Source organism: Parus major, chromosome 4, assembly GCF_001522545.3.
Source record: "Parus major isolate Abel chromosome 4, Parus_major1.1, whole genome shotgun sequence".
Lineage (NCBI taxonomy): Eukaryota > Metazoa > Chordata > Aves > Passeriformes > Paridae > Parus > Parus major.
Window position 1 is genome coordinate 59,752,642 of NC_031771.1, and position 12,587 is coordinate 59,765,228.

At 38.2% G+C, this 12,587-nt stretch overlaps 1 protein-coding gene across 5 annotated transcripts in view; it reads right to left on the bottom strand.

Annotated features, from left to right (window-relative positions):
• Positions 1-4,978: 4,978 nt before the first annotated feature.
• Positions 4,979-12,587, bottom strand: part of HTT (huntingtin) — an 81,407-nt gene continuing 73,798 nt past the window's right edge. For 4 of the 5 annotated variants that reach the window (XM_033513712.1, XM_015623762.3, XM_033513710.1 and 1 more), the window contains 3 exons: positions 11,721-11,883; positions 10,922-11,082; positions 4,979-9,961 (listed from right to left, as the gene is read on the bottom strand). In XM_033513712.1, the coding sequence (XP_033369603.1) occupies positions 9,748-9,961; positions 10,922-11,082; positions 11,721-11,883 (538 nt within the window). In that variant the 3' untranslated portion in view covers positions 4,979-9,747. Of the gene's footprint in view, positions 9,962-10,886; positions 11,083-11,720; positions 11,884-12,587 lie in introns of all 5 variants that reach the window. The other variant, XM_033513711.1, reaches the window with a different exon arrangement.

Here is a 12,587-nt window from a genome sequence, read left to right on the forward strand (position 1 = left end):
GTGGGGAGCAGCAGGACACCGTGGGGAGCAGCAGGACACCGTGGGGAGCAGCAGGACAGGGAGCCCTCGGCTGCACCAGGGACTGGGCCTGCACTCTGCTGGGTTGCTGGCAGAAAAGTCTGAATTCAGCATTCTTCTCAAGTACTAAAGGCATAATAAAAGCATGTTTTTGAAAGGAAAATGAAAACCAAAGCTCATGTTCAGTAGCACCAAATTAGGTGGAGGATTCCAGGAATCCCAGTTCCACTCATGGGAAGGCCTGGAGTCACGAAGGCTCACCCTCAGTGGAAGAGAGTGAAACTGGGAACATTTACATGAGATGGACAAACACAAGTCCACAGGATGATGTGGGATGCATCCATGGGGATGAGGAATCTGGCTGATGTCAGACAGGCTGTGGCCATCAGGAGAGGCTCCTGAGGACTGGAAATCACTTGTGTCCTCCAGGAGGAGGACCTGGGGAACTGGTGTCTGATAAGCCTTAATGTTGCAATGAATATTGGTACATCAAAACTGTGTAACTTAAAAGTTACTACTTTTCAAAGAAGAAACTTTCTGGAATGTGATCAAGAAACCAAATAAAGCAAGAATATTACCCGTGAAAATTCAAAACATCAGACTCTCTCTAGAGAAAAATGTAGCAATATGAGGAGATGCAACTGTAACTAGAAAAAGGAGAAAAACTTTTAGTATTTTTGCTTTTCAGGAGAGGGAAAAAAAGCACATTTGCTTTCCTCAAGTGGATGAAAGGCACCTGTATAAAAAGAAGAAAGACAGTTCTGGCTGACTCTGGAATAGTAATTTACAGGGAAAACGGTAGTTCAAAGAAAAAATAAAGTATTTATTCTTTTCATGATCACATATAAAGGAACACTCAAGGTCTAAGTCTAAGGATGAAGAACACTAGTAAGAAGCAGTTTGAAGTTCTGCAACCTTCCTTCAACTTACTATCACAGCTTACTGAAAATAGGTTTCTTTTCCTTGCTGCTCTAAAACACCCATAGTGCAAGAGAAGACTAAACAAAAAAGCTGGGAGCAACCTAAAAAATGCCCTCACACCTTTAGTAACAGGAACATTCAACATTTTCAGGTGTAATATGGCAAAGTGGACAAAGCCATTGAAGGTGAAGAATGAGAAGATGCTGTTTCCTGCCATTTCTTGGTCCCTGTGCTGTGTCTTGCCATCACATTACATGAAGCCTCCCTTTCCCAGGAGGAATCATCCTGGCTCAGTCCTGCAATGTCCTTAGAAGTGTCATAAATGCTTCTCTGTCCTTGGGTGCAACCACAGCTGATTGGTCTCCAAGACCCCTTCAAGGTCCACAAACTGTCTGGATGGTGATATATTATATATTATCCAGGTGATGATATATCATATAACTGCACGCATATATATTTGCACAGAGAAAATGTAATGACCTGCAACAGGCAGCAATGAATCATCCAACTGCTTGTGGTTGTGAATTTTATTTTTTTTTAACAAACATGGATACTTTTCCCTGTCCATAACTGACCCTCAGCAGACAAAAGGTCCTTTACTCACATATAGCACACACTAGGCTGCTGCACAAATCCTATCCTTCCTTCCTGCTTCACATCCTGGAGCTTTAGAGCAGAAAAGCACAAGGGAAAAAAACATGTGTCAGACAACCCTCATCACTACCCCTTTCTGGGCCCTGCTAAAATGTCAACTTTTAATTATTTTCTTTTGAATGAATGCCCATCTCATGACAGGCTTTGAAAATCTCTTCTAAATATGTAATTTAGGGCTAAATTCTTGTTTATGCTACTTGGTTTCTAAAGTCATCCTGTCTACATGAGATTTTATAGCCAATAAAACATGACTGAGTACACATGAAATAATAAATTTGATCTCCTGTCCTGATTTTTTTTCATGTAATTAAGCTACACAGAATAATACAGTTTAATCATTGTTAGTTTGGGACTGGCATTTATATTTCATCTAGAGTTAATGCAGTCAAACTGAGAACAAAAGCAGCACAGACAAAGGAGAGCCAGACCTCACTAAGTTAATAATTAATAACCACTTTGAGGATATTTAACCCATCAGCAAAAACAAAAAAGAACTTTGGGCACTCTAAGTCTCACTGCAACAAACTGTGCACCTCATACTTTCACCAGTACATATGGTACAGCAATCTTTTCAAGTGTAACACAATAACTCACCACGGCTTCTCACAACATTCCATCATCACCCCTGGATTCATCATTTTTTTCAAAGGTATAATAGGCAGCTTGGATTTTTATGGACCTAAGAAACATAGATTTGCTTAATCCTGTCATCTGAGACAAGTCAAATCAGACCAAGTTTGCTGTATCTTTCCCAGGGATACTCAAACCCCACAGTAGGCCAGTGGGACAGTTGGAAAATTAACCTGTCAGCATAATACAAGCCTCAGTTTACCATTGATAATGTGACTTGGTCCCAGTTAATGTTTTCTGAAGCAGCAGGTCCTTTCACTATTACTGTTAGTGCTGCCTGCAAGTTTCCCAGCTGCCAGATCACATTTCTCACTTTTTAATATTATCAGATCACAGTGCAATGGGAACAGGTATTATCCACAAGCTCACAGTGAAATAACTGCAGTATATAAATATGCTGCTTCAGTGAGCACAGACAGAACCATTCCTGAGACAATCACAAAAGCAGTAAAGCAGCAAAAGTAAAGATTGAAACATCATTTGTGAAAACATTCGATTTTGGTACTGATGAAGATAAACATCTGAACAATATCCTTCGATTGCTACATTAGTTAGCAAAAAAGTTGCAGGTTTATTTGGTCCCCTTCTAAAGATTAACTTTATAAACTCCAGGTACTTTGGATCAGTCTTATCCTCGGTTACTCAGTCACGAACCAATCTATTGATGACCTACAACTTTTATTTTAAAGCATTCAACAGGTGAAATATTTACTCTGGCAGCCAAGGCAGAGGAAAGAAGACAGGAGGAGAAGGAATGAGCTTAAGCCACATTACCAAGAGATGGAAGGATCAGAAGCCTCAAAAGCACTTAAAAATACCTCCCAGATCTGCAGCATCCACTGTTCTTTTAAAACAGTGGTAGTTTGAGGTAGTTAAGAAGGCAAAGAAAAATTACTATGAACAAAGTGTAATTAAGAGTATCTGTCCAAACTTGCCTGAAATAAAAGTTAAACAATTGTGTTATTTTCATAGATGTTAAATCAAATGCCAAAGATGGTATTTGAAATGTCAACATTAACAAGACACACCAAGAAAAGTTAAGTTAGCAAGCTTTACACTTGTCTTTCCATTGGACAAGACAGATGCTTGAATCCTAGAGCCAGTTAACAGCAAGACAGGGATGAAAACACATTTAGTGCCTCTTCCTCAGGGGAAGAAAGGGGTAGAAAATACTAAGATTCTAATTCAAAGTTGTTATTTCAACACTGACTTGAAGTTTTACAGTGCATGTAGTTCAAGATGAGCTAGATTAGCAAAAACCTTGTATTTAAATGGCCTGACTTAATCTGGCTCATAACTCTGTGGGCATCTGGTGCATGGTCAAACCCAGCCCTCAGGGATGCATTTTGCTTGGAGCCCAAACACTGCAGCCTGGCTGAAAGAAGTCCAAAATGTAAATAATGAGGTAAAACAGTCAGGTTGCACTTGATCAAAATCTACCCATGATATTTGCAGCTTGAAGGATATGAAAACAGCACCTGGGGTAAGGGACTACTCTGCCATACTTGGATGTGTACACCATGGGAAAGATCAGAAACAAAATTAAGGCAGAATACGGCTGCAATAGAAAAGCAGAAGGTTTGGCTCACTCCGAAGATAACATTCTATATAAACTGTATGAACGTTTTCATGTTCCTACTTCCAACTTTTTAACAAACCTACAGGTTACAAGTCTTTTCATCTCTTCAAACAGTTATGCAAACTTATGGTATAATTATGTTTAATTCTACTGGCAATCAAAGCTTTTTGTCTTGTAACTGGGGTGGAGCCCTGCCAATTCCCAAATGATGGCTGCAATACTCTTTACAGCTGCACTGCCTAAAAAGTAGGGAAAAAATCACAATACCTATATAGGACAGGAGTGGGGAAAGCAAAAAAGTTGTAGTAAATTAAAAAGTTCTAGTCTACTAAGTGCAATGCTTCATTTTCCTGTGCCTGGAAATTCATCTTTACGGGTAGTATTTCCAGAAATTAAATGTTTTTTCTTCTCTGAGTGACAAAAAGATGAAGACTTTATTACTCAAAACAAGTCTCCAGCTCTGCAGACAAAGGCACTTACCACAGCATGGTTCTGTCCCTCAGCTCCATGGCTACACTAAAAGGTGACACAGGGGCGGATCAGTCGCCACCGACTCCGACAAGGAAAAACAAGATGGAAAAGAAGTTACTTTGACTAAGGACAAAACCAGCACGTGCTTTCTACATTAAGCTACTACTTCAAACTTTATGCCAGAGTTTCCAGGGAACAGCCAAGTGCTGTAAAGTTAATCAAAACAAGATGTCTCTGAGCTGTTGAGTACTGCAAGAGATCCTCCAGTGTTCAGCAGCAGGACCACCCAGAAATTTCTTTTAAGATGCAAGCCCAACAGCTGGGAAACCAAGCTTCGGCAAGTTAAACCATTTCTTCTCCTCTGTAACATTATCCCTCCCCAGGACTGCTGTGGATAAATACACTCTCATTCACAAATACAGCTGTACACTTAAATTTTGCCTTTTCTGATCTCATCTAGGATCCCAGAGAAGTTTTGGCAAGCATGACTATTAGATACAATTAAAAGCTCAACTGTGATAGTTCTTGGTTAATTGCAAACAGCACAGTGATTGTGCAGCGTAGCTACATTTGCAGAGAGTTCAAGTATTCTTGCATGTCTTAATAATACTCAGTATTTGACAACTGCTGAAAAGAAGAATTACTGGGGAAAAACTAGTAAGAATGCATCGAGCCCTTTTTTTTAAATAACCAGAGAAAAATCACTTACAGTAATAGTTGCATTTTATTTTCTCTTTTAGTTTCAATGTGCAGTATTTTCAGCATTTTTTTTAAAACTTAAACATACATCTAAAATTATACGCTATCCTTTTCCCTTGAGTACAATTGCTTTTCACGTTGGGGCTCCAAGCTTTTGCTCATCATAGCCCTCAGACTACACCCCACCACAGGGTGCATTATCTTATCCTTGTCAAGTTTATCCAACTTGATGGTGTGTGTACACAGACTGATGGGAATGATAAGCTCACACAAAATGCACATGACAAAAGCAGCACATGCTTCACAAATGCTCTGCAGCATTTATACCCAGTTACCCGAATGCAGCTAAAAACTTGATATACAGTAGAAGCTCTCCTGGGTATGACTGTGGGATTCTCAAGATTTTTAAATGGATACTTAGGTAGCATGCACAAAGAGTTCACCCATAATCTCTGTATTAGGTTAAATTAACATAATTAATTTCCCCAAAATTTTGCTACATTGCTTACTCTAGTTTTTACAGCAGCTTGTTTTCACTTTAAAATACTTAAACTACTTAAAAACTAGCCAAGTATTTTGCCCTCTTGTAACTTTCATCAATTGTGTCCTTATAACCAAAACTGTTTTAAAAGAGCAAAGCACCTACCATTGTCACTCAGTTGATTTCTACCTTTAGTAAAAAGTTTAGTTGGGATTGTACATGGAAAAAGTCTGATTTACACAATGAATGTACTCAATTAGTTCCCCATCTTCTCCCATCCCTTTCAACCACCGGGTAAGATCCTGAATGACTGAATTTAATTAAACTGCTTATTGCTATTATTTATTGCTCATTATACTCCAAAATTTATTTTATTATGGAAGCATAGATGCTCAGCTCTGACAGCTCCACAAAATCTTAAGACAAACCAGGTCTGCTGCTCTTGAAGAACTGTCTTTGCAGTGTTTTTGACATAACTTCCTTATCTGCTATACAGTTAACAGCCATTGAAAAAGGAGAATGGCAAGACAGAATGCTCTTAAGGCAAATCTACTAAATATCAACAAACTACTTTTTAACCCAAAGGGTTCCACTTGTTTCCCCCTTCATTTGACCTAAATCTGTTCACTCATTACTGTGCTTTTGGAATGCTGCTGGTGGTTCACAAGCAATGTCTTGGTGCTAAGAAGGCATTCCTACCAAAGCAAAAGTAACACACAATCATTTACTAGATGCTTTAGGCAAGAAATGACATCTGAGTATACACTTTGTATATAGAGAGATTTAAATAAACTCACATTCATTTGCAACTGGAAAACAACGTAAATAGTAAAGAAAATGCTTTGAATCCCACAAGTAAGAATTGGTTTACAGCAAGTTGTTGTTTGCAACTTCTCACTCTTGCACTCAGTGCAAGGGAGGGGGCATGCTGAAATGAAACACAAAGCAAACTTTATTTAATGGTCCAGTGGGTAGCTGGTCCAAAAGCTATTTGTAACAAGTTGGCTGGCATACAGTGTTCTTGGGGGAGGGCCACGTTATAGATTCAGAAATGTAATTTCTTTGACAACTGAATTGTAACAGAAGTTTTAAACATTCATCTGTCTCAAGTATGCTCCCAGTCACGCCATACCTCTCATCTTACAAGGCTGCAAAGAAGCCACTTTCACTGAAAAGCACATTAAAGGTACTGTCTGCTTTGTTTAGCCAGGACACCAAATTTATGACCAAATACATTTCTACCCAGATCTCAATGAAAAAATGAACAGCCTGATTTTCAGAATTAAGCTTTCTGTTTACAGCAAATTAAAAACACTCTGTGAAATAAAATCTTGCATAAAGGCAATCTCAAAGGACAAGCAGTCTTTTTATTTCCTTTAAATCCAACATCAGAATCCCTTAATGGCCACTATTCTGCTGTTACTGCCCCAATGGCACACCTCGGTGGCTTGTGTCACTAAAAGCAGACAGGAGTGATTTTGAGTATGATTTCATTCCAAAAGAAATGAGGGTGTGGAAAGAATGTGTAGGAAGAAGACAGGAAAGTGTGCTGCAGTGAAATGTCTGAACTGAAGCACTGCTGCAGTGTGCTCCCACATTAGGAAGACCCTTAAGCTACAACTCCTTCAGGTCACAGAATTTCCCAAGAGGAGGTGCCCTTCTTTAGACACTTAGGACACATTAGAGGAGGTATATATACTACAACAAATCTCTAAGAGAGGTTAAAACAGATGAAGTTATTACTACCAGTGAATCTGTGTGAGGTTAGAACTGAGTGCATCAGCTCTAAAGCCTGTCTTGAAACAGGTAATGCAAATGTTTTCCATTTCCCACATGCTCTAAGGCTGGCAAGAGGCATTTGAGGAATGGGAATCTGTCACATCTAATGTTTTTCACCCAGCTATGCTGACTGCTTAATTCAATGTATTTCTTCACTGGCTTGAAAGATTCTATAGCAAGTACCAAGCTGGTCTGTAAAGTTTCATAAAGGGTCCAGCTCCTATGATCCCAAGGTAAAATAACCAGCTGGTCTCTGTTAATCATGAGGAGCTTAAAATTATGAAGAATTTAACAGTTTCATAACACAACATATACTGTTATATGGTGAAAATTTGACTAACCTGATGTTTAAAAAATATATTAAAATCTATTTTAAATTCTGGAAAATAGTTTACAAAAATATCTTCACTTAAACTATATATCATACAAAAACTGACTGGTGTGTGGGTTTACAGTACAAAACGATTACTGGTGATTACAAAAGGGAAGAGTGATCTATACTACCCCTTAATGCAAATACAGGGCATTATATCTCACTGTCTGGAACTAGACTTTTATCAGAATTAAGATAATTTCCAATATAACTCAAAAGCTTTCAAACAGTATCTATTTTATTAAACCTTTTTCTGAAATCCTGTTCAGTTTCTTTTAAAAATCACCACAGTGCTGTGGCCCAAGGAAGAGTAACCCAACTAAGGACAGAAATAATTGCTCTAGATAAGACCTGTAGAGAGCTAAATACAGCAACATCTACAGTTGTTTCTACTGCCCATACTATCAATTTCCTCTACCAGGTTCTAAAAGGAAGCGACACCAGCGGACAATTCCTTGGTAATCAATTTACGGGCAGAAGCAACAATTTTTGGTCTAGATTGGAATTAGTTTAAATACATGGATTTAATAAATACAAATATACACATCTGTATACATTAAATGTTGTCACATGTGTATAATTTCAACATATACATTATATACAGAAATACATACAGTACATGCTCCTCCTGACAACACTATCTCATTTTTCCAAGTGTCACCAAAAGGTGTGGTAAGAAAATGAAGAGAGGTTAAATGTAGGATCTGACTGAGAACCAAGGTATCACTTCTCTATAATGAAAGACTTAAATACAACTAAAGACAAATGCTGTGCTAGATTTCCTCATGTAAAGCTTAGGAATCAATGGCATTCCCTGGGTGGTGAGTAAAAGCTAAATCTGGCCCTGTGAAGTGTCCTGAAATTCAAGGATATTTGTGTTTGTGTCTAAAGCATTATGAATACAACAGGTAATAAAAGAGGTTGTGTAATCTAACACTTTAGCCAGTCCCAAAGTAGACCACAGCAGCCTTCTGATTCTTTACTGCCACCATATATTTGTTTACATGAGAGTGGTCCAGATGACTCCATGGTCTCAGTTAGGAAAGGTCAAACGGTTGTTGACTACTGGGGAGCATGCACCATTTTGTCTCTTAAAATGCTGTGCAGCAAATAAGATCTCAAGTATTTAAAGTTTGATCTAAAGTGACTAGTCCTCTTTTTTACCATTGTGTTTCAAAATAAGAAATTCAAAAGAAGCTACAGTAAAGTGGATCACAAGAATGCCTCCTTAGTACAGTTTCTCAAGACAACTTAATCAACATATTCCAGTTTTAAAGCACTTTAAGAAAAAGTGAGATGCAAAACAAGATGTAATCTATACATTAAGATGGATTTCCAAAAGGAACATGAATTCAAGCACAAGGAAAAAAAAAAAGGAGGACAATACAGATGTCAAGACATTCAGTAGCATGGCTTTTGTTCATCTCCAATTACAGCACAGCTCATGCACCACACATCTTACAATTTTACATACTGTACATAATATAGAAATATTTAAGTTAAAATTTCTTTCACTGATATACTGTACTCAAATTTGAAATCCTGAGAAGAAAAAAGAAAAACGTGTGGTTACGTATGTGCACTATATCTCTGGTATCACCAACACATACACCACTGGATATCAGAAAGTCCAGAGAGAGAAATTACATGCTGGAAGTGTAAATCATAACAGCCATTTTCTCTTTTCCTTGTTCAGAAGAGACATTAGGAAACAAATTCTATTCTGTACTAGACAACAGTATATACAGGTACATAAAACTATGAAGTTGGCTAACGACTGCAGGTTGCAATAACAGTCTGTCAGTGTCTTACTGGCTGCACCACAGTAGAAGAAAGGACCCAGCTACCCTGCATGTATAATAGCTCTTATTTTACAGCAAGGATGTGTGGCTCACATTAGTCCCCAACACTGCTTGAAAAACACTGACATACTTCATTCCACTTAGAGGTGCTTGGTGTCAACAGCAACTATACTGCTCAGGTGACTTCCAGTGCTGCAGAGCACTCCTCCATGCATGCTGGAAGGAAAACTGACAGGTCCATTTTTATCACAAATGCAATCCCAGTTATTTTCTTGATCTCACATTCCTCATAATTCATATTCCAACACTAGTCATGCAGTTCCACTACACATCAGGATGTTCAACATGCTGTGACCTTGTGGACATTTTGCAAACAAGCCAGTAGGCGATGGTATGGGGTTCCTGGAGATGCTACCACCTCAAACACCGACTGGAAGGCTCTCCGATCCAATTCTTCATCGATCTGGTGTCGGTAGAAGTCTATGGCAACCAAACAGAAGATGTTAACATCCACTTGCTCTGATTTTCCCATTCTGCTGATAATATGTGGAAGACTGAAATAGAAGTTAAGGTCATGAAATGACAGAGGTAGCTCCTCTTATGGTTTAGCAGTTTAAACACTATTCTCCATTAAAACAGCTTATTCTTAAGTTCACCAAGGACATTCAAGTGCAAAATACTGTCACCTGGCAATTAACTGCTACTAAATAAATCCTATTTCTTCATTAACATCACACAATTTCTGATTCTCAGAAATTAATTCCAAGCTAGCAGTAGTTTTCTTTATCCATTGGAGCAAACAATGCAATCGCAACTGCTGGGAGCCAAAGAGCACTGCTGCGATTAAGAGTCATTATGATGTTTCAAACATAACAAATGGCCACTTTTTTGTCTGGTCACAAAATGCACTTATTTTTATGTTTGTTTCAGGGGTTTGTTTATTTGTTTTTTAAATAAACCCAGCACTAATACAACATATATATATATATATATATATATACACACATCTTTTGTCTGTTCCAATTTATTTGGCTGATGCCATTCCATTGCCAAAGATCACTATTACTACAGTGCACAGCCAGGAGGATAGCTGCAAAATATATCATGCATGCAGAGGATAATTCTCTTGATTTTGAGTTTGTTGGCTTCTTTCATTTTTTTCAATATATTTTATCTTGCAGAAGGAATACAGAGCAAAGCTTTTAAAGGTCACAGCAATACTATCTTGGTGAAGCTTTTAAAAAGTCTTCAAAGTAAGGACTTTCCCAATCATGTTGTATAGTCAAAAGGAATTGATCTTAAAGCAGTAGTTTGAGATAACTTTGTTCTCATATTCTGTTTAGATGTTCTCTTTTTCCCCCACAAACTCGAGGTACCAAGAGCACGAAGTAATATACACCATTACTATCTGCAGTAAAACTGAATTTTTTGTGTCTTACACTTGTACTCTAATCCTTCAAGGCTTTATACTATAATTACCCAGAAATGGCACACATTCAATCTTTTTAGGATACATTGCTGAAATCCATTGACTGGTGGAAGCACTGACAAAAAAACAGGAAAGACTCCACATTGCCATTGCCACGGGTGTTCTTTGTGTGAAATTAGAGAGAGAGAGCATCACCCAGTCACGGACCATCGAGGATTGTCCAGTGCTATGCAGTGTCTGGAACACCTGCAAAATATTGTACACAAGAATAAAGACATGATCAGTTCAGTTCAGGGAAAATGTTCAGTTTCTCTTGTAAAGGTTCTCTCTGGCTACAAAACTCTGAGGGCCACAAACTGGATTCCTGAAGACATCTCTGAGTCTAATAAATTACTCATCTGGACTCATGACAAATGTGCCAAACTGAAGTAATCACACAGAAATATGTAACTTGTGTGGTGTCTCTGTTTTTCATAGATCACATGTGCTGTGCTCATGCACTCTCCAGTGATGCCAAGTCCAGTATGTGCTGAGAGCCAAAAGCCCAGAAGTCCAGCTGAGGCCACAGGGGTTTGCCTGTTGGGTTCACAAGATGATGGCTCACTCAGATCTAGAATCTGAGCACCAGTATCACAACCACTAATTTTCTCTTTATTTTCTCATTAGCAGTGACTGAACTGTCCTGCTGTGAGCTTTGGCCTCCAGGTGACATGGCAATTCTAGCCCTTGATGCTGCCTGGAAGCCAGAGCTCACAGCAGGACAGCTCAATCACCATGACTGGTATGTTAGATCTAATAAAAGTCGTATATGGTCCTTTGGCTGAGCTGTCAATTATTTAGAAATTTTCTGAAACATTTAAGAAAAAGAAATGTATCAATACTACCTTATAAACTACTGTTGCCATGAATTGTGGGTATGGCTGCTGATTGGACAGAAATTCCCCAATGACTTTGTTCATTACATCTTGTGGGGGGAAGAAATCATCAAGGAACTGTGGAAGAATCCGAGCCACTACTCGAGCTTCAAAAGGAAAACCCTTCCTGATCCTGAAAATAATAAAAAAAATTAAATATTTTATGATTGAATTCCAATACATATATTGTTCTTTTCCAATTTAACTGGCAATGGAAAGAACATTTTACTTTCATCTCTGAGTAGGCAAGGTCTCTGATTAATCTAAATCTTCATGTAATTTTAATAACAGACTACCCAAAGAGATAGACCCAAAGCTTGTCAGAAGCTGTTACAGGAGTGTCCTTACCCCACACACTCCTTTTTACTTTTTTAAATAGTCACATTTTCTGAAGGTCTGGAATTGCATCAGAGATGAGACTTACCAACTGGAATGCTCAAAAATCTAAACAAGAACAAAAAAGCACAGGGATATCACTCCTTCTAGTTATCTGCATTTATAAGCAGAACTCTAGTTTTCATTCATAACATTTTGGCATTTTTTATTTAAGATCAGAATGACCAACATATCAAACATGAAAAGCAAGGTGTGTTGCTGTGTAAAGTGGGGAAAGATACTCCAACCTACAGACAATTTTGTTTAAATAACACCAATTGGAAAGTCTTTCTAAGAAAAGCTGCATCTGTTGATGTGTCAAGATCAAGTTACAATCATGTGATTCTTCCCTGCAAAAGTTATTTTTTGCTTGTAGCAGTCACATTTGTTTTGCTAGCTCTTCGAAGTGATACATTCAAAAACACTCAAGTACTGCTCTAGTTCTGTTCTCACCAAGTGCAG